General features: G+C 49.1%; 10 protein-coding genes across 16 annotated transcripts; 6 read left to right on the top strand and 4 right to left on the bottom strand.

The window, feature by feature from the left end:
* Window positions 1–962: 962 nt before the first annotated feature.
* LOC136185947 (protein-L-isoaspartate(D-aspartate) O-methyltransferase-like) lies at window positions 963–2,657 on the top strand. The gene is made up of 3 exons (XM_065973169.1): window positions 963–1,280; window positions 1,330–1,938; window positions 1,997–2,657. The coding sequence occupies exons 2-3, from the start codon at window positions 1,635–1,637 to the stop codon at window positions 2,566–2,568; spliced, it is 876 nt and encodes a 291-aa protein (XP_065829241.1). The 5' UTR covers window positions 963–1,280; window positions 1,330–1,634; the 3' UTR covers window positions 2,569–2,657.
* Window positions 2,658–2,701: 44 nt separating this feature from the next.
* LOC136185938 (T-box transcription factor T homolog) lies at window positions 2,702–8,040 on the top strand. 5 transcript variants are annotated; one of them, XM_065973158.1, is made up of 8 exons: window positions 2,702–2,846; window positions 5,355–5,412; window positions 5,467–6,118; window positions 6,174–6,444; window positions 6,497–6,637; window positions 6,689–6,771; window positions 6,831–6,931; window positions 6,986–8,040. In XM_065973158.1, the coding sequence occupies exons 3-8, from the start codon at window positions 5,724–5,726 to the stop codon at window positions 7,816–7,818; spliced, it is 1,824 nt and encodes a 607-aa protein (XP_065829230.1). In that variant the 5' UTR covers window positions 2,702–2,846; window positions 5,355–5,412; window positions 5,467–5,723; the 3' UTR covers window positions 7,819–8,040. The 5 variants fall into 5 exon arrangements, with proteins under 5 accessions (XP_065829230.1, XP_065829229.1, XP_065829228.1 ...); XM_065973157.1 differs by having other exon boundaries at window positions 5,282–5,412; XM_065973156.1 differs by having other exon boundaries at window positions 2,702–4,321; window positions 4,370–5,412.
* Window positions 2,936–4,419, bottom strand: LOC136185897 (eomesodermin homolog). The gene is made up of 5 exons (XM_065973110.1): window positions 4,382–4,419; window positions 4,041–4,311; window positions 3,694–3,905; window positions 3,529–3,635; window positions 2,936–3,486 (listed from the first exon to the last, which is right to left on the bottom strand). The coding sequence occupies exons 1-5, from the start codon at window positions 4,402–4,404 to the stop codon at window positions 2,936–2,938; spliced, it is 1,164 nt and encodes a 387-aa protein (XP_065829182.1). The 5' UTR covers window positions 4,405–4,419.
* LOC136185943 (flotillin-1-like) lies at window positions 7,816–10,103 on the bottom strand. The gene is made up of 13 exons (XM_065973164.1): window positions 9,998–10,103; window positions 9,854–9,932; window positions 9,692–9,782; window positions 9,531–9,632; window positions 9,392–9,478; window positions 9,260–9,334; window positions 9,108–9,203; window positions 8,894–9,046; window positions 8,741–8,827; window positions 8,536–8,676; window positions 8,343–8,480; window positions 8,120–8,284; window positions 7,816–8,060 (listed from the first exon to the last, which is right to left on the bottom strand). Exons 1-13 carry the CDS (start codon window positions 10,041–10,043, stop codon window positions 8,025–8,027), a joined length of 1,296 nt encoding a protein of 431 aa, XP_065829236.1. The 5' UTR covers window positions 10,044–10,103; the 3' UTR covers window positions 7,816–8,024.
* Window positions 10,097–11,173, top strand: LOC136185948 (small ribosomal subunit protein uS7). Its single transcript, XM_065973170.1, has 6 exons — window positions 10,097–10,157; window positions 10,238–10,370; window positions 10,433–10,519; window positions 10,575–10,697; window positions 10,750–10,977; window positions 11,033–11,173. Exons 2-6 carry the CDS (start codon window positions 10,248–10,250, stop codon window positions 11,099–11,101), a joined length of 630 nt encoding a protein of 209 aa, XP_065829242.1. The 5' UTR covers window positions 10,097–10,157; window positions 10,238–10,247; the 3' UTR covers window positions 11,102–11,173.
* Window positions 11,174–11,276: 103 nt separating this feature from the next.
* LOC136185722 (E3 ubiquitin-protein ligase LRSAM1-like) lies at window positions 11,277–14,974 on the top strand. 2 transcript variants are annotated; one of them, XM_065972901.1, is made up of 23 exons: window positions 11,277–11,364; window positions 11,414–11,467; window positions 11,512–11,562; window positions 11,614–11,688; window positions 11,749–11,902; window positions 11,969–12,136; window positions 12,185–12,232; window positions 12,282–12,347; window positions 12,404–12,459; window positions 12,511–12,540; window positions 12,592–12,714; window positions 12,771–12,858; window positions 12,910–12,994; window positions 13,048–13,118; window positions 13,178–13,277; window positions 13,337–13,499; window positions 13,550–13,618; window positions 13,679–13,798; window positions 13,861–13,959; window positions 14,017–14,148; window positions 14,198–14,326; window positions 14,388–14,627; window positions 14,685–14,974. In XM_065972901.1, the coding sequence occupies exons 1-23, from the start codon at window positions 11,299–11,301 to the stop codon at window positions 14,805–14,807; spliced, it is 2,310 nt and encodes a 769-aa protein (XP_065828973.1). In that variant the 5' UTR covers window positions 11,277–11,298; the 3' UTR covers window positions 14,808–14,974. The 2 variants fall into 2 exon arrangements, with proteins under 2 accessions (XP_065828973.1, XP_065828974.1); XM_065972902.1 differs by having other exon boundaries at window positions 11,512–11,556; window positions 14,685–14,973.
* Window positions 14,861–16,459, bottom strand: LOC136185723 (beta-1,4-galactosyltransferase 7-like). 2 transcript variants are annotated; one of them, XM_065972904.1, is made up of 5 exons: window positions 16,107–16,459; window positions 15,817–16,045; window positions 15,676–15,759; window positions 15,443–15,547; window positions 14,861–15,156 (listed from the first exon to the last, which is right to left on the bottom strand). In XM_065972904.1, exons 1-5 carry the CDS (start codon window positions 16,442–16,444, stop codon window positions 14,995–14,997), a joined length of 918 nt encoding a protein of 305 aa, XP_065828976.1. In that variant the 5' UTR covers window positions 16,445–16,459; the 3' UTR covers window positions 14,861–14,994. The 2 variants fall into 2 exon arrangements, with proteins under 2 accessions (XP_065828976.1, XP_065828975.1); XM_065972903.1 differs by lacking the exon at window positions 15,443–15,547 and adding an exon at window positions 15,242–15,346.
* Window positions 16,460–18,517: 2,058 nt separating this feature from the next.
* LOC136186056 (long-chain fatty acid transport protein 1-like) lies at window positions 18,518–20,743 on the top strand. Its single transcript, XM_065973295.1, has 5 exons — window positions 18,518–18,702; window positions 18,773–19,577; window positions 19,630–19,839; window positions 19,898–20,636; window positions 20,685–20,743. The coding sequence occupies exons 1-4, from the start codon at window positions 18,533–18,535 to the stop codon at window positions 20,633–20,635; spliced, it is 1,923 nt and encodes a 640-aa protein (XP_065829367.1). The 5' UTR covers window positions 18,518–18,532; the 3' UTR covers window position 20,636; window positions 20,685–20,743.
* A 66-nt stretch (window positions 20,744–20,809) lies between these two features.
* On the top strand, window positions 20,810–23,102 carry LOC136186055 (long-chain fatty acid transport protein 1-like). Its single transcript, XM_065973294.1, is given in 6 exon segments — window positions 20,810–21,009; window positions 21,061–21,434; window positions 21,437–21,879; window positions 21,931–22,140; window positions 22,197–22,922; window positions 22,986–23,102. Coding segments are annotated over 6 exon segments (1,941 nt in total). The 5' UTR covers window positions 20,810–20,827; the 3' UTR covers window positions 22,992–23,102.
* Window positions 23,103–23,269: 167 nt separating this feature from the next.
* LOC136185896 (apoptosis regulator Bcl-2-like) lies at window positions 23,270–23,863 on the bottom strand. The gene has a single exon (XM_065973109.1). It carries the CDS (start codon window positions 23,861–23,863, stop codon window positions 23,270–23,272), a length of 594 nt encoding a protein of 197 aa, XP_065829181.1.
* Window positions 23,864–23,917: the final 54 nt, after the last annotated feature.

Raw genomic sequence — 23,917 nt, 5'->3', positions numbered from 1 at the left:
TCCTGCGTTCGTATTGGCGCAATCCAGGCTACACCGCGTGGAGGTTCGAACGCTGAGTAGCCCAAAAATGTTTGAGAGCGAGCCGTGGCATCATAGGCTCAACCACGAACGGTGCGGCCTAGGATCGAGAACGGCTCTCCCACACCGTCCCCCCGACCTCGTTGCACCGCGACCCATGGGGCCATAGTCCTTCGCTTGAGAGGAAGCGGGACTACCGGGTTGAGGAAAGGCGCCGAACGCGAGTCCACACACAATCAGAGGCCAACAACGTGCTTTGAAATGGTTCTGGGAAGTCAGGCAATCTTTGGCTATAGGTCACTAAGCCGAGTGAGAAACAGCCACGAGACACTGGGCCCCCCACACGTTTCTTTGGCGGGAAAGTGAACTGATCTGAGCCTGACGCCCACTCGGTATAACGCGGTACGCCAGGCTTCGCGACCCAAGCCGTCCAACGTGCCTTTTATGACTTCCCAGTGCCGTTCGCGCGCCACGAGAAGAACTCGCGCGACGCCCTTTCACTGCACCTTACAGTTTCTGCAAGGAACGGCAACCGACTGAGCACGAATAATGTTGACATGATTGAGGCTTTCCCAACGCCGACGACCTCCAGGGTTCCGCCCTTTAGGCTTTCCCCACCTAACCAGAACTGATCTGTGCGCCGCGTGCAGCCGCTTTTATACGAAAGATGATGCAATCGTTATGCAACATCCGTTGATGACGGCATTGTCTTGAATTCACCGGGGCAACGAGTCGCTGGTTGGCCGAGAAAACTCGCGCCAATTTTCCACGTGTTCTTTACGGTATCGTACGTACTCAGATTTTGGCGCCTAAACAATGGCGGCTCCTCGTGGTCGTTCGTTTTCGTTCGCTTTATCGGTCGTTTTTACTTTAGAACAGGCTTCGATCAACTCAATTCCGCATCGTTTCGAATCTGCCGCCCGAGTGCCCGTATTATAGCAATCGCCTCTGCCTTGTTTTTTTCACTTTGCGTTTTTTCGGCGTGCAGACTCCGTCTAGCGACGTAGAGCGCTCCAACCGACTGTCGAAGATGCGATCTGATGCGAAAAGTTGGCAAAAAATCTCACAGGAGCCGATCGAAGAAACCAGCGGACCTTGCACCGGCAGAGAGAACTCTGAGGAAGGCGTTCTGACCCGAAAAGCTTAGAAAAGCAACGCACTACTGCAGCGAATGGTTCGTTGGTCCTGCGACGAGATGGGCCCCCAAAAGATCGCCATCATTTGTATCGTCAGAAATCACCTTATAGGATCACGCCTATACGGTAAAAATTCTACATATAAATTTTGTTAGGGTCGATTTTATTTTCATAGGCTTCCTGTTTGGGCGCTCGATCCTCCACTCCAAAATACGACCACTCGAAAGGCAGATTTTTCATCTCCATTTGCAACTGACTCATCGCCATGAAGAGGAGCGGAATTGACTGGAGATTAGAAGGCAACAGTTGGAAAAACAGCGACGGCTTGAGGAGGAGCGACGACGACGTGCAAAGCGACATGAATTGTCTGTATTTTGTGCGTTTGATTCGACTAAGAGTACAGCTATAACATAGCACGCTTTATTTTTTCTTTAGTAGGTTTTCTTTCAAAGGAATGTCAATGTTCGCTTGTCTATATGGATGCAGAGTATTTATTTGTACCACGTGAACAGCCTGCCCGGACAGTCGATGCGCTTTATCCTCTCGGTAGTCGCTTTCTTGGCCTATCTGAGATCGACGAAAGCGAAGGACGATCTGTCCGACTCGGAAACGTGCAAAAAAGACGACGGAGAGTGTCTCGACTCGCCGAATCGCGCACAATTCGACACGGGAATGGCTTGGCGATCGTCGGGAGCCAACAACGTCGATCTCGTCTCGCAGCTCGTTGCAAATCGCGTCGTAAAGAGCAAAAAAGTTCAGCAGGTCCTTTCGCAGACCGATCGAGGTGAAAAACAACGGAGACACTTAGATGGGGCGTGGTTCCAAAAGTAATTTTTCTAAAGGCGAGTTCTCCAAATTCAATCCCTACTACGATGCACCGCAGGCGATTGGATACGGCGTGACAATCAGCGCGCCGCACATGCACGCGTACGCGCTTGAGCTTCTCGAAGACAAACTCGTCGAGGGAAGTCGTGCACTCGACGTCGGATCAGGAAGCGGATATCTCACCGTGTGCATGGCAAAAATGATTGGAAAGTCGGGTCTGGTCGTTGGAATCGATCACATCGACGAACTTGTTCGGCAGTCGGAAGCGAACATTCGAAAATCGAATGGGTATCTATTGGATGGGCCTAATCCACTTGTCAAGCTCGTCACGGGAGACGGTCGGTTGGGGTATCCGGCGGACGGTCCGTATGATGCGATTCACGTTGGAGCGGCGTCGCCTGAAAAGCCGCAGGCGCTCATCGACCAGCTGAAACGGGGCGGACGACTGATTGTGCCTGTTGGACCCGATGGAGGCAGTCAGTACCTCGTGCAGTACGATAAGGCAAACGATGGAAACGTTCAGAAGACTGATCTTATGGGAGTGAGGTATGTACCGTTGACGTCTAAGGAGAAACAGTGGCCTTCGTAATTAGAAGGTAACGTCTTAAAAAACGTTTTAGTGCTTGTGTCTGGTCTTAGAATAGCCTAATCACAATTTATACGCGTGTTTTTGACCGATGTCTCCTTCTGATAGATCGGGCCTATCGTTTTCGGGCATTCTTTATCAGTGGGAGTGGCCCACGAGCGTTTCGTTTTACCACGTGCTATCGCGCGCTAGAGCCTGGACAAACAACAATGCAAAGCAAGATGAATGCTCGTTCTATGCTGCATTCGCCAAGATGTGACGATTCGGTCATCGTTAAGAAAGTGAGTATAGTCTAAATAGCACACCACAAGCAAATAGAGAGACTCCAAAACTCGAATCCTACTAAGCACGCTAGTAACAAGAGAAAAGTTCAGTGTTCGGTCGACTTCTGCACACCCGCAGTCGCTGCATTGACGGGAAAAGCCTGATGGCCGGCGCCTCCGCTCGCCAACATCCCCACCGACCCACTCGAACTCATTTGAAACTTCGCCGGACTGTCGGTCACAAACGCGTGCGACGACGACGTCTGCGCGGCGGCGGCGACGGCCGCCGCTGCCGCTACGTACGGATTGCACGCAGCATACGGATCCATTGATGGCGTGAGTGGCGTGAGCGGCACCTGTTGACTGGTCTGTGCCGGCGCGCCGAAACCGTACCCGGCGTACGTCGTAGCGTACGGCTCTTCCGTCGTTGCCGTTGACGACGGAAGAGTCGTAGCCACGCCCCCGACGCAGTTTCCAGCACCGCCACCGGTGACTTCGTATTGCCAGTTGGCGATTGCCGCAGCGTCCGGCGCGGGACGTTGGTAGGGTGTGTTGGGTGTGACCGGTGGCGGATAGGCCTGATTGAAGGCATTCTCCCATGGGCTGAGAGGGCTCACAGTCGGATAGTACTGTGGCATTTGACTGTATCTCAGGTGTCCTAAATCCACGACATTATGCCTTGGTAAAATTTGATTTTTACCAAAATAATTGCCTGCATAATCTTGCGCGAAAAAGTGCCCATCCTGGATTTGAGACGGATAGGACGTGTGGTAGTATCCTTGGGGCCACGCTGCTCCTCCCCGCCTTCTAACAGTTGAAAATAAGAAAAAAAATGCTCGTTTATGTTTGAAACGATTGCACGTACGGATCGTTGTCCTGCGGCGAATCGCGAAATGCTTTCGCAAACGGGTTATTGTCGATTTTCAACTGGGTGACCTGGTCGTTTTGGTAGGCCGTTACGGCAATGAAAACGGTATCGGGAAAAACAAAGACGGCGTGTTGATCGTCGTCGATTCCTTCTCCCTCCTGCATGACGTGTATTCGCGGCTGATACTTGTGCATGGAATTCAGAACGAGCTAAAATAATACATAGGGAGTGAGAAGGAAAACTTTTGAAGGCGCCAAAAGAATCCTGTTAGATCAAATAACGAAGTGTTTGAATCTCTCGTTCAAACGTTCCTTGATCTAACAGAGATGGTCGTTTTTACATACGTGTCCCGACGTATTTTTCTTGTTGTTCGTCAACTTCATTTTCTTGAACGACACCTTCTGCGTCATCCAATGCTGACCGGTATTCGGCGACTCGGGATGAACGTAGCGGGCGCGCGGTTCGGTTTCCTTTTCCGCTTTGCCCACTTCGATCCACTTTGAATTGAGATACTTGTATCGCTTGTCGTCGACCTGTTCGACGTCCATGAATAGCGTGTAGCGCGCAGTCGGATCCATGCCGTCGATTGATATAACGAAGGGGGGAAACATGCGCCTGAGAAAAAGTTTAAATCAGATATCGGGGGTGTAGTAAACGATATTGATTTGTTTAGATCATTTATTACCGTCCCGCCTTCGTTATAATCATTTCGGTTCCAAGCGCTTTGAATTGATCCCACAGACTGAGATTGTCAAGCGTTACTTCGACGGCACCGCACCGTATCCTCGCTTTTCCGTCTTGCGAATACGTGACGGGTTCGAAGGCAATTGCCGGCAGTTGTGTCGGTGGCGGTGGCGGAGACGATTCGGCAACGACGTCGTCTGGGACGACGACGTCGGATGGCGTTCGTCGTTCGACGACGACGTTTTCGTCGCCGTCGTCGCCGCCGAGTTGAACGCGACGAAAGGCGTCGGCAATGAGACGACCGTCGCTAGGTCGTCTCGTTTGATCGGTCGTCTCCGGGGCGACGATGGCAGTGTCGTCTTCGTCGTTCACCAAGGCGGCGACTGAATAAGCCGTCGCTTTGTGAGACAAAGCGACGGTACTTAGCGTGTTATTGGTGCCGACGCTGCCGCTGCCGCCGCTGTCGTCGTCGTTGCAACGCGGAGGCGAGGGAGGAAAAACGGACGGTGCCTCTTCGGGCGGCGGAGTGTTCATTCCTTGCGAAATGCACGACTAATCACAAAAACACAATCGGTTTTTAAGTCGCGTTCGATTGGCGGCGCCACGCGGTGCTATCTGAAGCGAGATTCGGCGTGGAGTAGGATCGACGGCTAGCGCTAAGAGGAAGCGACTGCTCTCGGCTGCCAAGCTGATACTAATCAGGCTAGGCGGCTTGGGCTTTAGCGGGGTCGATTTGCTTCGTTCCTGACGGCACGTGTCGATTTTGAACTTTGACACGTGCTCGTCGAACGACGGAATATGCAGGCGTGTGCGTGCTTTCGTCAATCGATCGAGGGCGTCGGGGTCCGAGTTCGAGACAGGTTCCTTTCGTTTGTTGCATTTTTTCTCCCCTACTCTCTAGCTAGGTCGCAGTGTTTCGCTTCGCAAAGATCCTCCACGCTTAGAAGCAAGTTAGAGCGTGTTCGTTCTTGTAGCGTGAAATAGCAGTTCCTTGAAAAAATGTCTCACCTAATGCCGTTTCCGTGGAAACAAGTAACAGTGCAAATAGTCGAGCAACTTTGCGACGAAGAATTTGTTTGTCGCTAGTTTTCAACTCGGCGTGCTGTCGAGAAAGCGAGTACGTTGCGCGACGAACTTTAGTGTGGATCTCAGTCTCACGAAGGTGACAATTGATCAGCCAGTGAGGATCTGCCTCTTCAGAGGTGCCAATGTCCTGGCTGGACCAATCAAACTCCGCCGTGCGTCTATCCGAGGTGCAACCAGTCGGGCGGGGCAGCCTCGTCAGTTGCCGTAAACAGCGCCGCGATCGTCTGATTTAAGAAGTCGAGTGAACGAGACTCGTAATGTCCGAACTAGGCGAATCGGAAACGCTCATCTACCCGTCTAATGTCGGTGGCAGCGGCGCCGCGCCATCAGCGACTCGCGGCTCCCCATTTGACTGTCCACCTGCATCAGTAGCGGGACGGCCGCCGGCTGCGTGCACTGATAGGTGTCGCGTTTTACTCTCTAACCTTCCGAGTTCGGTGTCGGCAGCAGCGGCAGCGGCAGCAGCAGGGGCGGCGGCGTCATCCGCGAATTTTCACCGGGGCCCCACTTCGCGCTCGTCTATGTCGTCAGTCGCAATTGCAGGACGCGTGATCGGTGGCAGCGGCGGATTGCACGTCACGCTAGAAAATCGCGAACTGTGGGAACAGTTTGATCACTTGGGAACCGAAATGGTTATCACGAAGTCGGGAAGGTAAAAAAACACGATGTCAACGAAGTTCGGGGCCCCCCGATATATTTCGATTTAGACGTATGTTTCCGTGTTTCGGCGTCAGCATTTGCGGACTCGAGCCCGACGCTCTTTACACGCTCGCCGTTCGAATCGTTTCCGTCGATAACTTTCGACATAAGTTCCTGACAAACCAGTGGATTGCCGCTGGAAAGGCGGAGAAATCGCCGCCGCCCGAACGCGAACACGTTCACCACGAATCGCCTAAAGCGGGCTCGTATTGGATGAGAAATCCGGTCAATTTTAAGAAGCTGAAATTGACTAATAACAGGAAAGGGAGTCCTGATCACGTAAAAACATTTGCCTTGTCGCTCCGCCTACTCGATCAATCTTGTTTTCTAGATTGTTCTAGATTCTCTTCACAAGTACATCCCAGAACTCCACATTATTTTAATGAATGAAGACGGAAGTCGAGGCGTCGAGGAAACGTTCAAATTTCCCGAGACGTCTTTCTATGCCGTGACAGCGTACCAGAACGACTTGGTTAGCCTTTTTGTGGTAAAGAGTGTCATTTGATCTCACGCTTTGTTTCAGGTAACTCAACTGAAAATTGACACTAACCCCTTTGCGAAAGCGTTTCGCGAAGTCCCTGGAACTTCTGACGTAGGAGGAGACAAGTATAATTGGGATTATGATTTAATGAGAATTTTTTACAAGTCTCTTTTCGTCTCCTTAGTGCGTGGCAGATGGGATGGCGCGGCGACCATTATCAAGGCTATACTCCGTCTCACTTTCAACCACCCCGTTCGCCGTATCCCCCAATTCATTCTCAAAGAGGTGATCGACGCATAGATGGCACTCTCGTCTGCTGCACCGACTTTTATCTCTTAGACTATTCCCCGGAGTACTTCTCTTCTAGAGAACCGTTCTCGTCGTCTTCGCACAGTCGACCGTATCCAGGAACGGCGTCGCCGTCTGCACGCTGGGCGCCGGATCGCCGCTCTTCGACATCGGCCGGTTCTTTCATCTATCAGTTTCCCTATCAACAGCAGCCACCGCAGTCCAATTTTGCTCTGCCAGATTGTGAGTACGGCGGAGCCGGCGAGTTGCACTACCCAAATCGCGTCAGAAGCTCGTCAAGCGGATACGGCTCCGACAAGGCCATCAGTCCGTCACCTCATCTTCATCACCCTCCGGACGTCAGGCAGCATCAACAGCAACAGCAGCAGCAGATGCTGGCTTTTCAGTATCATCATCATCACCACCACCACCAGACGTATCATCCGTCGCTTGCCTCGCTCTCCAGTCAGGACGGGAACAGCTTTGGTGGTGGTGGTGGTGGTGGTGGTGGTGGTGGTGGTGGTGGTACTCTTGACGAATCAAACCATCAAGTGCCGTCACCTTTTTCTCCTGCCAGTCTAGCGAGCTACAGCCCAGTTGGCGGTCAAGAGTTCAATACGCAGCAACTACAGTCACAGCAGCAACATCAACAACAATACCCAGATCAACCTAGTTATCATTTCAGCTATGGTCAGTCGAGCCAAATTGCAACGACTGCTCCATCGCAGGCAGACGTCTCTCCGACTGGGGTAAGCGGTGCTGCTACTGGTGCTGGAAGTGCGTCGAATTGGCTGGTCCCCACAACGGATTCGGAATACTTACTTGAAACGGATGTCGACGTTGCAACGACGGTGTTGCCTAATCAGTGGACCGATACCATGTAGATTGGGCACCATTTTATTCTGACAGACTTCAGATTCAGCATGAAACAAACATACAGTACAGTACGAAGAATTCTATGCCTCAAGGTAAACAATGACGGCGATGCGTGAATAGGGAGGGAGGGAAGGATCAGCAATGTGCACACACAAACGAGCACTCGCATACTTAGGGAAACAGTAAGCGGTCGGGGGGAGGCCCCAAAAGGGTTTCACTTCCTTTTCATGTGGGTGGCAATTTTAAGAGCCTGTAAACGAACGATGCGTTTTCAAATTGCCACATGGGGACAATTTCGCGTTTTCCTACCTGAGATATGTCGACTCCTGTTAGAGCTTCGATCGACTTGGGCAGCTTGGCGACAATGTCCATCACTTCGCCGGTAATTTTGCTCGCGCCGATTTCCCCATTTTCACCGGCTATCATGACAATCTTATTCGTCTGAGCAAAAGGCGCAGCCACTTCGGCAGCAACCTGAAAGAAAAAGATAATGTACCACATACGAGATGCGCACAATATATTATGTCTTTACTTTTGGCAGGGTTTCCAAGACCATGTCGACCATGGCAGCATCCTGGTAATCTTTCCAAGCTTCGGCCTTTTTCGCCATCTGTTCTGCGTCGGCTTTGGCTTTGGCTTCAATAGCAAACGCTTCGGCTTCTCCTTTGAGCTGAAAACGCAAAGAAATCGAATCTCAAACGGATCGTTTTCTTTCTATAATATACGCGAATGGATTCAGCTTGAGCGTCGGCTTCCAGTATGACGCGCTGCCTGTTCGCTTCGGCCAACGTTTCCAGTCGGAATCGTTCAGCCTGGGCGGGACGTTTCACCTGCGCTTCCAATTCCTTTTCGCGACGCAGAATTTCCTGTATGACATGACACACAAAGAAACGGTTGATTAACGTCCGTGAAAAAGGGTTGCCTTGTGACCTGCTCCTGAACGTTGATTTGCTGCCTTCTCTCAACAACTTTAATTTCCATCTGCTCCTCTTTGATTTCCTGTTTCGTCTTGGCCGCCTATCAGAGGAAAATCCCGCCCTTGATGATGCTGTTCATGGCGCGTTCTATAATATCAAGTGGCACCTGGAGATGATAGGCAAGTTCGGACTCAGCCTTTCGCGTATTCACTTCGATGTCGTAGGCAGCTTTCTTCAGTTCGAAAGTCCTCCGAGAGTTTGCAACTTCAATGTCATTTACGTATTTGGAAGCCATTCTAGCTTGATCAGCGAGCGCAGCCTACAGACGGAGGGCGGGGGGGAGGCTTAGATTGAGGAAAAGACAAATAGTTGTAACTTGCCTTGATGCCGGAGTCTTTGAGAGCTTCGGCTTCACCTATAGAAGCATCTCGCTTGACCTCCGCTGTTCGAGCCATTCCCAACGCGTGAAGATAGCCCTAAGGGAAAACGATCGATCTAAACAGACTGTCTAACCCCCTCCCAATCTTTGTACGTGTTCATCACTGATATCCTTAATGACGTAGCTAACGACACTGACTCCCATATTGATTAAATCAGATTTGGCCACCTACAAACGTTACGCAAAATTGCGTTCTTGCACGTCAGACCAACGACATTATCTCACATCAAAGACTTGAGTCGAAAATTTCTGTCTATCCTTATAGATTTCCTCAACAGACATTGTTCCCATTATTGCACGCTGGTGACCCTCCTACAGAACACACACATAGAAAAAAAATTACCCAGATCGCATCTTTTTGCACCAGAGTCTCCAGTGCAATGTTCTCGATTTCCCGAGTCGATTTTCCGAGAAACTGTTCGCAAGCCGCCTTAAGCATTGCATCGTGCGAAGCATCCACTTTGACCTGTAGAAAAAAATTCCAATTATAGGTTAATTAATTACAAACCTCCTATATCTCTCTACCTGAGCCACGCCTGTGACAGAAATAGCGACTCCCTGATTGGTGAACACTTTGGGACTGACGACGTTGAGCGTCATAACATTGAGCGACATTCTGGGAACACACGCAATGCAACCACGCCTCCCCGTGGAATGCTGAGCCGAGAGAACGGCGAGCGCTATTACCTTTGCAGTTTTTGAAAGCAATGCCAAACCCAAACGCGTCCGCCTTGAATGAAAGTCGGATTGCCGCCGCGGCCGCATCCTGCGAGAAAAAAAGAAACAAAAGAGAGTCGAATTGCACGAGTTGATGAGCAGCTGCATGCCTACCGCTTAAAACAAGCACTTCGTTCGGACCGCACGATTCCCAAACCATCGTTCTGAAGAATTTCGCACCGAGGAGATTGTCTTCTTATCCGGGACGTCTCATTCTTCTTCGAAGCGCATGCGTTCTTCGCTCTGCAGTTCCTCGTGCTCGCGATAGTGAAGAGTAAGGCGATTTGCTCCTTATTCTCTATCTAGCTACCGACGGGGCGTATTTTTCTGGTAATATCGAGTTTGTCTGCATAGTTCTGTACAAATGTCAGGCGAGGATTGGGCCGCCGAATCGACCGCGCAACCGGCCGTGCTAGAAAGTGCCGAAGTGAAGCTCTTCGGTCGCTGGGATCCCGAGGAGGTTCAAGTGAACGACATCAGTCTAACTGTAAGCGACGCGGAGAGCCGGCTCCCCTAAAGAGGAACCAAGCACCGTTCTTCTTTTCGTAGGACTACATCGCCGTCAAGGAGAAACACGCCGTGTTTTTGCCTCACACGGCCGGCCGATACGCGGCGAAACGATTTCGCAAGGCTCAGGTAAAACACTCGAAAAGAAAACCCCGAGAAACAATTTTCCATCATTTCTACGTAGTGCCCCATTGTCGAACGTTTGACCAATTCTCTGATGATGCACGGGCGCAATAACGGAAAGAAACTGATGACCGTTCGCATAATAAAACACGCTTTCGAAATCATCCACCTTCTCACAGGAGAGGTCATTTGAATGAGAAATAGTGATGATATTGAATAGTAATCAATTCTTTTAGAATCCTCTTCAAGTTCTCGTTGAAGCCATTATCAAGAGTGGTCCAAGGGAAGACTCGACTCGTATTGGACGCGCTGGAACTGTTAGACGTCAAGCTGTCGACGTTTCGCCGCTGCGTCGTGTCAATCAGGCTATCTGGCTACTGTGCACGGGTGCCCGAGACGCCGCCTTTAGAAACATCAAGTCGATTGCCGAGTGTCTTGCGGATGAACTCATCAATGCGGCTAAAGTGAGTCCGAGATGTGTTTTTGTTGTGTGCGATTGGAGAGTTGGGCCTTGTCTAGGGCTCGTCGAATTCTCATGCTATCAAGAAGAAAGACGAATTGGAGCGCGTGGCAAAATCTAATCGTTAGGGGAGTGAAAAACTATCTTTGGTTTCACTATCTTTGGTCTCGTTCTGACGAATAAAAAAGCGTTTTCAAAAATTTTTTGCACTTTGACATCACCGCGTTTGCACAGGCAATTTGCGTGATGACGCATACCTAAAGAATTTTGTTGTTGTGATTCATCACTTAGCGCGCGTGTTACAATCCAAGTGCACTTCTTTGCGATGCCATTATTCGGAAAGAAACAGAGCAAAGAAGGCCAGGAGAAAACCGAGCATCAGTTATGGCTGGTGCGTCTTTTCTAAACGACAGTAGGCGATCAAATCTCTTTCCTCGAAGGCGCGAGAAGCTCCGCAATCGACCGTCGATCTTTCGGAATGCGATCTCGTTCGAGTAAGTGACATAGCACGCAAAGTTGCAAGCTAAATCGTTCTAAGGTTCCCGAAGGACTTTTTTCGCTTTGCAAAGTTCAGAGAAAAGACGTAAGGGTGAAATTGAACCCGACTCATTGTTACGCTAGATTGTGAGCCTCTTATTAGACTCTGCGGCTTCACGCGAATCGTCTCGATTCGCTGAAAGGCGGCGGAATGTTGCAAGACCTCGAACTGCTAAAAGCTAATCGAATTCGACTATTTTTTAATTAATTAATTTGCAAATTTTGAATTTTTTATTAGGTGTTAGATTTGCATCAAAACGAATTAAAGTCTCTTCCCGATAGCATCGGTGCTCTCGTCTCGTTGGAAGAATTAGATTTGTCTCAAAACAAGCTGAAAGTTGTCCCATCAACGCTGGGAAAGCTTTCTCATTTGAGAATTTTACTGATTAAATGTACAGTTGCACTGAGCTAACTCAGGCGTCTTTCTATGTACTCTATTGAATCCTCTGGATTTGTAGCGAATTGCTTAAAAACTTTGCCTGGTGAAGTAGGCCAACTAAAGAGCTTGCAGACGCTGAATGTGAAGGACAATCCGCGACTGACTGCCGTGCCACCAGATCTGTGCAGGGTTCGTACACTGGAAAATTTGGTGGTCGATGTGGAAAACATGGCTTTTCCACCTAAAGGTCATTATTTTCACCAATCCCCACACAAGTCAGCATACTTTATTCTAGAAATTGTCGCTCAGGGATTAGAGAAGACGATGAAGTTTCTTTGCGACGGTGCCTCCTCTTATTCTAAACGAATATTTAGTTTGGATTTTTTGTCTAGTATGTGAAATTGAATACGTACCTCCCTCATCGGCGGGCGCAAAATCCTCGTCAGAAGATTCCCAAGGTGCGTTTCAAAAGAGGAACAAGACAAAGGCTTGGAATACAGTCTTTTCCGTGCAGGGAGCGTCCGATCAAGCGTTTTAGATAAATTACAGCAGGAAGACGACGTCGTTTCGGTGGGCATTCCTGAAGTAGTCCAGTCTTTAAAACTAAAATTGTTTTTTTAGAAATCCGTGCAGAAATTGGAGACTTTGAAAGTAGAGAGTGTGAAATCGTTGTATTTTTTTCGACAAGCTTCTTATTTATAGGAGCAAAAACGAAAAGAAGTGCTTGCCATTGAAGCTCAAGTATTGACCGATCAAGAGGAGAATGTTCGCCTGGCAGCACGCTTAGCTGAACAGCAGAGCAACCTACTGGAAAAAGTCGCCATGGTACAGTACTCACGAGAAGAGTAAAGCAGAACTGACCAATTGATCGATTGATACAGGAGAATCGTGGCGACGTTGAAGGAACGGCGCAACTCCAAACGGCTCATTTATCTCAGAAGCAGCAGTTGCTCAGAGCCGTCGAAGAGGGTGCTTCTCTCTATCTGATTTGTGGCCCTTTTTCGACCGACTTTGAATTAGATGACAGGGCTATGAGTCAGGCCGTGAAGAAGATTTTGCAGGAAAGAAATGTCGATTTGCTCTTGGCTGAAGTGGAAAGAGAACTGTAAGGCAAATCAAAGCGTTCTCCCTTGTCACGTTGATTCTGTACCTACCCAGAGTAAAGACGGAAATCTTTGTCCAGCAACAGCAGGTGGAATTGGACAAGAAACGAAAACAGGAAATACTAGGCAAGATAATAGCCATGTGATTGAAATTCTGCATTCGCTGCAACGTCAAACAATTGTAGAGGCGATGAAAGAAATGCTCGCCGATTCGAAGAAAGAAAAGCTCTTATCTCAAGCATACGAAAATAGCAAAGCCTTTGCCTTACAGCAAGTCCAAGCAAAGTGCGCGCACACTCACAAAATGATAGGCTCATCTTTTTTGCAACGACATTCTATTTTAGTGAAGATAAAGAGAGTCGTCGTATAGCCGACGTGCTTTTGGCTCAGGACAAATTGTTTCATGACCTTCTGTCGAACATAGCAGACGAAGAGGCGACTCAGGTGAAAGCATTTCAGGCGTTGCAACTGGAGAAGGACGCTCTGTACGTCAACATTACGAATCAGGTTTAGTGCACACCCAACGTTAATTTGACTATACGAGCTTCTCCTGTCAGATTGCTCTGCATCAGGCCGAACTTGCTCGTCTCAGCTTAGAGGAATCAAAAGAAAGGCGTAAAGCTGAGGTAAAAGGCTTCGCATGAAGAAGACACTCTTGCTTTAATTGTTAGTCAATGATTTTTCAGCAAGAACAAAAAGAGAAGTTGGCTCTAATTTACGAAGAGCAGCGAAGAAAGACGGCCGAAGAGATGGTGCTGTTGATGAAGCAGCAGGAACGACGAGCCTTGCAACTTCAGCAGAGACTTGTACGTACAATGTTTCCTTGGCTTCGAAACACGTTTTCATTTTTGATTCCACTTCGTATCAGCTTGAAATTGAGAACGAGAAAGAAGAGGGAGACAAGGACTATTGGATAGCTCAGTATCAGAAGCTGCTCTTGTCGAAGCCCAAGCTTCTTATTGACGCAGTACGCCAACGTTTTCACTCGCTTACCTTGCGAGATTTAATCGCTTTCGTTTCGCAGGAGAATACGTGCGATCCAGCTGTGAAAGCAATCTTGGATGACTGCGATGCCGGACACCATTTGGTGGAATTTGCTCGTCATAAAGTCACCATGGACGTTCTAAAGACGCTTTCGCTCGACGAACTGAAAAAAGCAAGTCTTTCAGTCGAAGTTACCTTTCTAATTGTCATTTTTTTGGCAGATTGGGGTCTATGAAACCGGCTTGCGTCAGCGTATAAAAGTTGCCGTGGAACAGTACGTTGCTGACGAAGACAGAGCGGCAGCTAAAGTCAAAGCAATTGAAGCTGGCCTGGAAGAAGGCCTAGATGACGTAAGAAGCCCAAAGAGGCATCTAATGGCCCCTTCTTATACATGTACGTTCCTAATATTAGCTGCTTCCTAAAGCACCGCAGCCAGGTCCTTCTGCTCCTACCCTTGAACCCGAGAAAGCGGTGAAACCGTCGGCGCCTCCTGACGACAACGAGGTTGTGCCCTCTGCACCGCCTCTGGATGCAACGGAGGAAAGCGGCTCTGCAATCGTATCGTTGCCGTCGCCGTCGCCTCCGCCGGCGTCAGCAGCAACGCAGTTGGCAACAGCTCAAGCCGAATGCGTCGTCTGTCTCAGCGAAAGGGTGGGCTGACCTGGGCCAGTAAGTTGGATGAATTGTGAGTCTTTTGTTGTCTTGCAGCCCAATGTCGTTTTGTTGAACTGTGGCCATGTCTGCTCGTGCGAGGAATGCTCCGCCAAGTTGAGCATCTGCCCCATTTGCAGAAGTCAAATTTTGCAGAAGATCAAATTGTACATGGTCTAAGTAAGAGATGTATTGGTCAGGTGTGTGTGTGTGTGCTCGCGAGCGCTTCCCTTAATGCACTTTTATATTTTATCTTTTATGGCCCTCTCTGTAGAAGTAGCATAAAGATGCCCGGCACAAAAAAGAAGGCGAATAAAGGCGCTGAATTCAAAAAAATCAGCTAATCTGCCTGATATAAATTATGAAATTATTTCTCAGGTTTGTCACAAAACGGAGTCTTTTCATTGTCGCACGCAAGTTTCACGTTGACAAGCGTGCACGGTGCCTCCTTGATGGTTACGTTGACAATATCAATGACCTGATAGTCAACATCATGTAACCCTGTTACACGATCGCGAGTCCGAGAAACCTTGAAAAAGAGATTGTAACTAGCATCGAGTTTGTCATAAATGAGTCAAACCAACCAACAAACCAACGAGCATTCCCTACTGTACCTTAGCTTGGTTATAGTACGTTCCATAGTCGCGTTTACGTTTCTTGTCGTCGTGGAAATGGCGAAACGTTTTGTATCCCGTTTCAATGCCTTTCGGTCGACTGACCTTGTTAATAAAGAAGACGACTTTACTAGGCAGAACTATCTAAGACTTTTGCCTCTGTTTGTTGGTTCGTTTGACTACTTTGGGACCTCTAATAACCTCGCGTTGATTAAAGAGCCTCTCTTTATCTCGAGTTCGTCTGCTTTCGTCGTGAACGTGCTTAAACGTCTGGTAACCAGTTGTAATATTTTTTGGTGACTGCACCTAAGCAATTAAAAGACGCGCCGTCTAATTCTCATGTCAAAACACTATTTTGACTGAGAAGCAGACTAGTACTCAATAATCTATTGCTCTTCATATTACTCTCTCTCTCTCCTCTCTAATACGCATACCGTATATCCAGCCTCAATCATTCGACGATAGAACTCATCGTCTTCCCTTCCCCATCCCCAAAACAAATTTGACAGCCCATTGCACTGAAATAGAGCGCAACGTATAAGAATCCCTGCACTACCTACGTACACTGCGTATACTTTTTCAAACTGCTCAGCAGTTAGAATCAATATTCCCCCAACAAACGTCTTGTAGTGATACTTTGGGTGTAGGTCAGGCGCGGCAACGTGAAAGGGCCCATTTTTTGGATAGGAATAGTCGAGAGCTGGATTGAGTGGCAATAGATCAACGTCGTGCATAGCCATGTAGTCACAGCCACGACGCGTGCTCAATAGAAAACCGACGTTGATAAGAGACGCTCTATTGAATCTGAAAAATTAATTACTAATTATTAAATAATTAAATAATTAACACTTTCTCGTGGCGTCACCTGTGCTTGTCAAATTGATTGATGACCCAGATTTGGTGGCGAATTTTCTGCTGATTTAAAAATCGGTGAATGTGAGGAACGAATTCGAGAAATTCCTCGAAACGATCGCGAATTGGAACTACGACGGCCAATTGATGCTCGTCTTTGTAGCGCGGCGGTGGTGGTGGCGTGTCGACTCTCTTTTTCGACTTCGCTTCGTTTTGGACGCAAGGGAGCGGCGATTGCACGACGCGGCCATCTCGATCCGTCATCAAGAAGCCTGACATCCAAAAAGTGACGCCAAACATGACGGTCGACGCGTATAGGAACACAAAGAGGACCGTTTTCTTTGCGAACATCGACTACTACCCTAATATATCATTAGCGGAGCCACGTGAGCGATCCACTACGGCGGCGCAGTGGTTTCTTTGCAAACCTGTCTTTCAGACTCTTTCTACGCCGACTTTAGAACTTTTCAAGTCGATTTAATGTTACGTGCATTGGACAACGCCCGAGAAGTGGGCGGCAATCATCTTTTTTCGGGAATGACCGCCTGGTTTTCGATTTCTTGCCGGCCTACTTGCGCCGAACGGTGGCAAGAGTGCGGCGGCGACTTCGCGACGACTCCCGACGAGGCGGCGTTTCTCTTTAGTGACGATGCGAACGCGTCGGACACGCTCGTTCTTCACCAGTCAGACGAGTACAGAAACAGGCACCTGATCATCTTCAAAACGGCTTGGATCGATCGCGTTTTCGAGGCAAACGATAAAAGGATGGCTAGCCCGGCCGAATACGTTCTCTGTCCCGAGTCTCATCGACGCATTGTCGACGCGTTAGTCTCAGCGCGAAAGAAGAGAGGAAGCACGTCGAACTCGGTAGAAATTCGTCAAGACAAAGCCCAGCCAAATGAGAGACAGAACGGGTTTGGTAGTAGTCGGATGACTGGAACTTGTAAGGATGACGAAATCAATTGCAGTGAAAAAATTGATCTAACAGATACAGATGTGACGCCAGTAATTATGCCGCCGCCGCCGCCGCCGCCGCCGCCGAAGCGTCGCAAAGTGTCGGAAAGAGACGAAGTCGTAGAAAATGATCTAAATACTGACAATGATTATCATAAAAGGAATGAATCAGAAAACGGCATTCTTAGAAATGCTGCCAATTTTTATGAAAAGCAAATCAAGTTTGGATTCCAGCAAGAGTGTCCTCACATTGATGACTTTGACCTAAATCGTTTAGAACTACTTGAGTTTATTCCGAGCGCAAAAAAGGATGGAATATGTGTGATTACACTAAAGACTGATTATGATTAGGTTAGCTAAAGTAGTCATACGACATACTGTATGCGTGTACTAAAAATTTCGCAGCTGTCACGTCACATTCGCGTGTTATAACGCGCGCGTTAGCCCATTCTTTGTCGTTCCATGGATTCGCCGTGCAAGCGTTCCTACTGGGTTCCCGACGAGGACTCGCTCCGTTGCTGTAAATGTAACGAAGAATTCACATTTCTAAAGCGACGTCATCACTGTCGCTTCTGCGGCCACGCCTTTCACGACGAATCCGTCTGCGGCGGCAGTTCGGCGCCCATTCTCAACTGCATTGGCGAGCGAATCTGCTATTATTGTGTCACAATTGCAAAGAACCACGACACACTCATCGACGGTAAACCGGATCTCAGTCGCAATCTCCAGTGGGAATCACGCTATCTAATCTAGGAGCGACGTTCGAGAGACGGTACGGGGAAAAAGGCAATAAAGTGGAACATTGCCAGGTGCGCGTCGTGCCTTATTTGGAGTCGTTCGCAATCAAATGGGATTCGGAGGAAACGGGCTATGACGACGCTTCCAGTGGTAAGTAAGGCGTCACAAGTCAATTTATCTAACTTTCGATATCTCGCCTTCCTCCTCAGAGGATTTTCTACTGTTGGACCAAGTTGTTCATATTGCGTCGTTTTGCCAGGAATCAACAGTCATGGGTAATTGCATGTGCACAGTTTTAAAATTTGTGTGCTTTCAACGTCTTCTCAGAGTCAAGAAAATTTATTATTCGACTGGAAACGTCGACATCGGCTACTCACAATCGCAATGACTCTCTGGTTTTGGAAACAAGAGATGATTGGTTGCACACCATGTGGAAAGATCAACTTGAAGCAGCCGTTTTTGTGGCAAAAGCATACGTTCGACTACGCAGGCTTCAGAAACACGACGCCGAAGCAGCATTATTTGAACAACAGCAAAAGAAGAAAGACGAGGTTCGACAAAAGTGGAAAAATCGCAAAGAAATAATACAGAAAAAGTACTATGGTTCTGTCGTTGGTTCAATAAAAAGTAAGTAGTCTTGAACAAGCTAAGTAGATTCGTTTATTAAGAATTTGGTACACTTATTTACATTCCATGGCATCTTCTAGTAAGCGTATCTATATCAAGCGCATGCGTGCATGAGAGACAATGGATTCTTTCTCGCGAAGCTTCTGGCTAGGATTGGGCGTCGGTTCAACGACGTTCGCTCTCGGAGGAGGCACTCTTGCAGCTTTAGTAGCTTTTGCGGGCCTCTATTTGGTGTCGGGAGGCTGGAAATTCTGGCGAATCGTCATCAAGACGTTACCGCGAGATCTCAGGTATCATAGAACGCATTGCACGAGCACGCTCTTTTGTAAAACGACTTTGTGCGCGCGCGCGCACACGTAGAGGAGCTTCGGTGCTCGTGAAAGTGAAGCGACACTTGGCGAAGATGAAAGCCGAGCGACTGGGCGTGCACCATTGGTTCGTCGATACGGTCGAAAAATACCCGAACAAGATCGCAATCGCGTGCGCCGACAGCAGCGAAAGGTGGACGTTTCGTCAATTGGACGACTACGCCAATCGCATCGCGCGCCTTTTCCGTTCGCTCGACTTTCATCCGGGCGACGTCGTTTGCATTTTCATGGAAAATACGCCGCAATATCCAGCGATCTATCTCGGTCTAGCGAAAATCGGCGTCGTCTCGTCGCTGATCAACTACAATCTCCGATCGGACTCGCTCGCTCACTGCATCGCCGCCTCGTCGCCCAAAGCCGTTATATTCACGTCATCACTCGCACGTCATGTGATCGAATTGAATATTCACGACATCCTGTTCTTTTGTCTCGACGGAAACGTGAGCGGAAGCGAGTCACTAGATGCGCGACTCGCCTCGCATGGTTCAGCGCCGCTTCCAATGATGCATAGTCCAGATCCTGAAGAGACTGTCGTCTATATTTTCACGTCGGGAACGACGGGTCTTCCGAAACCGGCACGCATTTCTCACAATCGTTTCTACTATTTTGGCAGTGGAATGGCTTTGTTGCAGCAGTTTCGTCACGACGATATTATCTATGCAACGTTGCCGATGTATCACTCAAACGGATCGTGCGTTCCTATGGGAGTCATGATTCAGCTTGGACTCACTTTGGTCGTGCGAAAGAAGTTTTCTGCTAGCAGATTTTGGGATGAGTGCTATGAGCAGAAATGCTCGGTATGGATAGTTGATTTGGTGGAGCCTTCTGCTGTGATTTATGATTCCTTAGGTTTTTCTTTACATTGGAGAAATCTGTCGCTTTCTTCTGGCCCAGCCATCAAAACCTGTCGAGAAGCAGCATCGCATTCGAAAATGCTTTGGCAACGGTCTTCAAAGGTCGCTTTGGGTTGAATTTCAACAGCGATTCAATATTCCAGAAGTGTGTGAATTCTACGGATCAACGGAAGGCAACGCGAGTTTGGTGAATTACACTGGAAAAGTAATGCGCAGGAGCCTAGAACTTATGATGTTGAACGGTAACAGGTTTGGGTTTTTAGGTCGGATCCATTGGTGCCACTTCGGCTATTGCACCGAATGTGCATCCCGTGTGCCTGATCAAGCGAGATGACGAAACGGGACAACCACTTCGTCACCCCAACGGCCTCTGCGTCATCTGTCCCCCAGGTGAACCTGGTGAATTAGTCGGCCTCATGAAAAACAACGATCCCTTGCGACGTTTCGACGGCTACATTGGCAAAAAAGAGCTGACGAATAAGAAGATCGTTCACGACGTTCAAAAGAAAGGCGACTCGTGGTTTCTCTCGGGCGACGTGCTCGTTCAAGACGAAGAGGCCTTCTTCTACTTCGTCGATCGCACCGGCGACACTTTTCGTTGGCGCGGCGAAAACGTCTCCACATCCGAAGTGGAGACGACAATCAGCAAATTGCTCGGAAAGCGCGACGTCGCCGTCTACGGAGTGGACGTCGCGGGCACCGAAGGCAAAGCGGGTATGGCGCTCATAGCAACCGATCGCGGCGACGTCGACCTCGATCAGTTGAATCGCGATTTGGAGACGGCGTTGCCCGGCTACGCGCGACCGATGTTCTTGCGTCTGAGGCCGACGGTCGAGTTCACGGGCACGTTCAAATTGAAGAAGACGGATCTGAAACGCGAGGGCTACGACGTGAATAAGATCAAGGATTCGCTTTTCTATTTCAATTTGACGTCAAGAGCGTACGAGATTCTGACGCATGACGTCTATGAACGGATTCAGGCGAAGCAAGTGCGGTTTTGAGGCTAAGGCGGGAAAGATGACGTCAGACACCCTACTATTTTCTTTATAGCACCGCACGGACGTATTTTTGAAGAGGAGATCGCCCTAACACGAGGGACTGTACTAGCTTGTGTAACTTCACACATGTCTCAGTAATAGTGTATGGCAAGGAAAAAGAACAGGTTTAACTGCTAACTTGTCTCAATCTAGCGCATGCGTGCGGAAGTCATGATTTTCTCCCTAGGTTTCTGGCTCGGATTGGGCGTCGGTTCAACGATATTCATTGTTGGAGGCGGCGCTCTTGCAGCTTTAGCCGTCTTTGCTGGTATCTATTTGGCGCTTGGAGGCTTGAAGTTCTGGCGAATTGTCGCCAAAACAATGCCGCGAGATCGCAAGTAAGACACCCAAGCATGCAGACGAACGTACTCGTAAATAAACGTACATAGACGAGCCTCAATCATCAAGAAGGTCATGCAACGCTTGGGGAAGATGAAAGCCGAACGACTGGGCGTGCACCATTGGTTTGTCGAAACGGTCGAAAAATACCCGAACAAGATCGCAATCGCGTGCGCCGACAGCGACGAAAGGTGGACGTTTCGTCAACTGGACGACTACGCCAATCGCATCGCGCGCCTTTTCCGTTCGCTCGACTTTCATCCGGGCGACGTCGTTTGCATCTTCATGGAAAATTTCCCCCAATATCCAGCGATCTATCTCGGTCTAGCGAAAATTGGCGTCATCTCGTCGCTAATCAACTACAATCTCCGATCGGACTCGCTCGCTCACTGCATTGCCGCCTCGTCGCCCAAAGCCGTTATATTCACGTCATCACTCGCACGTCATCACTCGCACGTCATGTAATCGAATTGAATATTCACGACATCCTGTTCTTTTGTCTCGACGGAAACGTGAGCGGAAGCGAGTCACTGGATGCGCGACTCGCCTCGCATGGTTTGGCGCCGCTTCCGCAGATGCGCAGTCCAGATCTCTCTGAAACTCTTCTTTACATTTTCACGTCGGGAACGACGGGTCTTCCGAAACCGGCGCGCGTTTCTCACGCTCGCTTCACCTATATTGCTTCTTCAATGGGTATGTTGCAGCAGTTTCGTCACGATGATGTTCTCTATGCGACCTTGCCGATGTATCACACGAACGGGGCGATGTTGCCTATTGGAAATATGATTCTGTTTGGACTCACTTTGGTCATACGAAAAAAGTTCTCCGCCAGTCGATTTTGGGATGATTGCATTCAGCACAATTGTTCGGTATGTATTTGTTTTCTTTGATGGATTACTCTGCTTTTGATTTTTTGCTAGTTATTTATTTACATTGGAGAAATTTGTCGCTTTCTTTTGGCGCAGCCGTCAAAACCTAGCGACAGGCAGCATGGAATTCGAACGTGTTTTGGCAACGGTCTTCAAAGGTCGCTCTGGGTTGAGTTTCAACAACGGTTCAATATTCCTAAAGTGTGTGAATTCTATGGATCAACAGAGGGAAACGCAGCCGTAGTGAACGACGTCGGAAAAGCAAGAAAGCATACATGTAATATTGTATAATAATCTCTTTTATGTGGATTTTTTAGGTTGGGTCTGTTGGTTATGCCCCCGTTATTGGATCGTCCTCCTATCCTCTGTGTCTGATCAAGCGAGACGAAGAAATGGGACAACCACTTCGTCGTACCAATGGCCTCTGCGTTATCTGTCGCCCAGGTGAGCCCGGTGAAATGGTCGGTCTCGTGAAACACAACAATCCCTTGCGACGTTTTGACGGCTATATCGGCAACAAAGAGCTGACAGATAAGAAGATCATTCACGACGTTCAACAGAAAGGCGACTCGTGGTTTCTCTCGGGCGACACGCTTGTCCAAGACGAAGAGGGCTATTTCTACTTCATTGATCGCACCGGCGACACTTTTCGCTGGCGCGGCGAAAACGTCTCAACATCCGAAGTGGAGACGACAATCAGCAAATTGCTCAGAAAGCGCGACGTCGCCGTCTACGGAGTGACGGTTGCGGGCGTCGAAGGCAAAGCGGGTATGGCACTCATAGCAACCGATCGCGGTGATGTCGACCTCGATCGATTGAATTGTGACTTGGAGACGGCGTTGCCCAGCTACGCGCGACCGATGTTCTTGCGTCTGAGACCGACGGTCGAGTTCACGGGCACGTTCAAATTGAAGAAGGCGGATCTGAAACGCGAGGGCTACGACGTGAATAAGATCAAGGATTCGCTTTTCTACTTCAATTCAAGGTCGAAAGCGTACGAGGCTCTGACGCATGACGTCTACGAAGGAATACAGGCGGGACAGGTACGTTTTTGAGTGGTCGCTGAGAAAACCTGCTTCTTACTTTTTTAACTGCCCTGCTTGTAGTTTTGATGAGATGTTTGTGCCACATGTGTAGGAGACAATTGATTGCAGTATTCAATTAACTGGATATTCATAGTACAGTAGTACTCTTTCTCATTAGACATTTTCTGCAAGAGGGAATTATCAGGCGATATTAGAAAAAAAAAGCAGATGAACTGCATAAGAACGTCAACTCTGCCGGATGCGAACCATACCGAGAGCTGAGCAGGAAGGAGGCACACAGAACTCACACGCGAGCACGCCCTCCCTCCCTTCGACGTCTTATACTCGAACTAAACTAAACTTTCTTATAGACTACAAAACGCTTGCAATGTCGCAAGAATCACGGCAACGCTTCCCAGTCCGACGACGGCAAGCAGAACACTAGCAGTCCAATGAATCGACGTCGTCGACGACACAATCGTCGGGACGGGTTTGCGAAAATGATCGACAATCGTATCCCATCCGCGCGGCTGCGCGTCAATCCATCGACCGAGACGACCGCGGAAAACGTCGTCGGTCCACGCACCCAGTCGTTCGACGACCGCTTCCTGATTCGTCTGACGACACTGTACGGCGACGGCGCCGACGTAGGCGAACAGGGCCATGACGCGACCCCAGACGACGCCCGAGCGAAAGAGATCGGTGACGACGACGGCGAATTGTTCGCGCTTCACGTCGCCCGTGCACATGTCGTCGTAGCTGACGACGTAGCGATATTCGACTTCGTCGGCGAGCGCGCAGATCTTTGCGAAGAGCGGCGATGCGACGATCGTCGCCTCGAGCGCGTACGGACGCGCGTCGAGGCACTCGCGTTCGAGTCGATGCGCGATGTAGGTGCGCATCAGTTCGCCGCCGCGTTTCGCTGTCGTCGTCGTCGTCGTCGTCGATTTGTCGTTCATTTGCGGCGAGCGGAGACGATGACGACGATCGTTTGCATTGATAATGGTGCGATT

This window comes from Oscarella lobularis, chromosome 4, assembly GCF_947507565.1.
Source record: "Oscarella lobularis chromosome 4, ooOscLobu1.1, whole genome shotgun sequence".
NCBI classification, from domain to species: Eukaryota; Metazoa; Porifera; class Homoscleromorpha; order Homosclerophorida; family Oscarellidae; genus Oscarella; species Oscarella lobularis.
This window is presented reverse-complemented; position numbering and strand designations above follow the sequence as displayed.

Excerpts from the sequence above, each read along its gene's own strand:
- LOC136185947 (XM_065973169.1), top strand. The coding sequence starts at position 1,635 with ATGCAGAGTATTTATTTGTACCACGTGAACAGCCTGCCCGGACAGTCG. Across the intron at positions 1,939-1,996 it reads CCTTTCGCAGACCGATCGAG|GCGAGTTCTCCAAATTCAAT; the intron begins GTGAAAAACAAC and ends ATTTTTCTAAAG.
- LOC136185897 (XM_065973110.1), bottom strand. The coding sequence starts at position 4,404 with ATGATTATAACGAAGGCGGGACG. Across the intron at positions 4,312-4,381 it reads ATTATAACGAAGGCGGGACG|GCGCATGTTTCCCCCCTTCG; the intron begins GTAATAAATGAT and ends ACTTTTTCTCAG. Across the intron at positions 3,906-4,040 it reads AGAAAAATACGTCGGGACAC|CTCGTTCTGAATTCCATGCA; the intron begins GTATGTAAAAAC and ends GTATTATTTTAG.
- LOC136185938 (XM_065973159.1), top strand. The coding sequence starts at position 5,724 with ATGTCCGAACTAGGCGAATCGGAAACGCTCATCTACCCGTCTAATGTC. Across the intron at positions 6,445-6,496 it reads GGAAAGGGAGTCCTGATCAC|ATTGTTCTAGATTCTCTTCA; the intron begins GTAAAAACATTT and ends CTTGTTTTCTAG. Across the intron at positions 6,638-6,688 it reads CAGCGTACCAGAACGACTTG|GTAACTCAACTGAAAATTGA; the intron begins GTTAGCCTTTTT and ends GCTTTGTTTCAG.
- LOC136185943 (XM_065973164.1), bottom strand. The coding sequence starts at position 10,043 with ATGGTTTGGGAATCGTGCGGTCCGAACGAAGTGCTTGTTTTAAGCG. Across the intron at positions 9,933-9,997 it reads CGAAGTGCTTGTTTTAAGCG|GATGCGGCCGCGGCGGCAAT; the intron begins GTAGGCATGCAG and ends TTTTTCTCGCAG. Across the intron at positions 8,677-8,740 it reads AAATCAACGTTCAGGAGCAG|GAAATTCTGCGTCGCGAAAA; the intron begins GTCACAAGGCAA and ends CATGTCATACAG.
- LOC136185948 (XM_065973170.1), top strand. The coding sequence starts at position 10,248 with ATGTCAGGCGAGGATTGGGCCGCCGAATCGACCGCGCAACCGGCCGTG. Across the intron at positions 10,520-10,574 it reads AACGATTTCGCAAGGCTCAG|TGCCCCATTGTCGAACGTTT; the intron begins GTAAAACACTCG and ends ATTTCTACGTAG. Across the intron at positions 10,978-11,032 it reads AACTCATCAATGCGGCTAAA|GGCTCGTCGAATTCTCATGC; the intron begins GTGAGTCCGAGA and ends GGCCTTGTCTAG.
- LOC136185722 (XM_065972901.1), top strand. The coding sequence starts at position 11,299 with ATGCCATTATTCGGAAAGAAACAGAGCAAAGAAGGCCAGGAGAAAACC. Across the intron at positions 12,137-12,184 it reads CATGGCTTTTCCACCTAAAG|AAATTGTCGCTCAGGGATTA; the intron begins GTCATTATTTTC and ends ACTTTATTCTAG. Across the intron at positions 13,119-13,177 it reads ACGAAAACAGGAAATACTAG|AGGCGATGAAAGAAATGCTC; the intron begins GCAAGATAATAG and ends AAACAATTGTAG.
- LOC136185723 (XM_065972904.1), bottom strand. The coding sequence starts at position 16,444 with ATGTTCGCAAAGAAAACGGTCCTCTTTGTGTTCCTATACGCGTCGACC. Across the intron at positions 16,046-16,106 it reads AATCAATTTGACAAGCACAG|ATTCAATAGAGCGTCTCTTA; the intron begins GTGACGCCACGA and ends TTAATTTTTCAG. Across the intron at positions 15,548-15,675 it reads TGATTGAGGCTGGATATACG|GTGCAGTCACCAAAAAATAT; the intron begins GTATGCGTATTA and ends TTAATTGCTTAG.
- LOC136186056 (XM_065973295.1), top strand. The coding sequence starts at position 18,533 with ATGGATTCTTTCTCGCGAAGCTTCTGGCTAGGATTGGGCGTCGGTTCA. Across the intron at positions 18,703-18,772 it reads ACGTTACCGCGAGATCTCAG|AGGAGCTTCGGTGCTCGTGA; the intron begins GTATCATAGAAC and ends GCGCACACGTAG. Across the intron at positions 19,840-19,897 it reads TGGTGAATTACACTGGAAAA|GTCGGATCCATTGGTGCCAC; the intron begins GTAATGCGCAGG and ends TTGGGTTTTTAG.
- LOC136185896 (XM_065973109.1), bottom strand. The coding sequence starts at position 23,863 with ATGAACGACAAATCGACGACGACGACGACGACGACAGCGAAACGCGGC.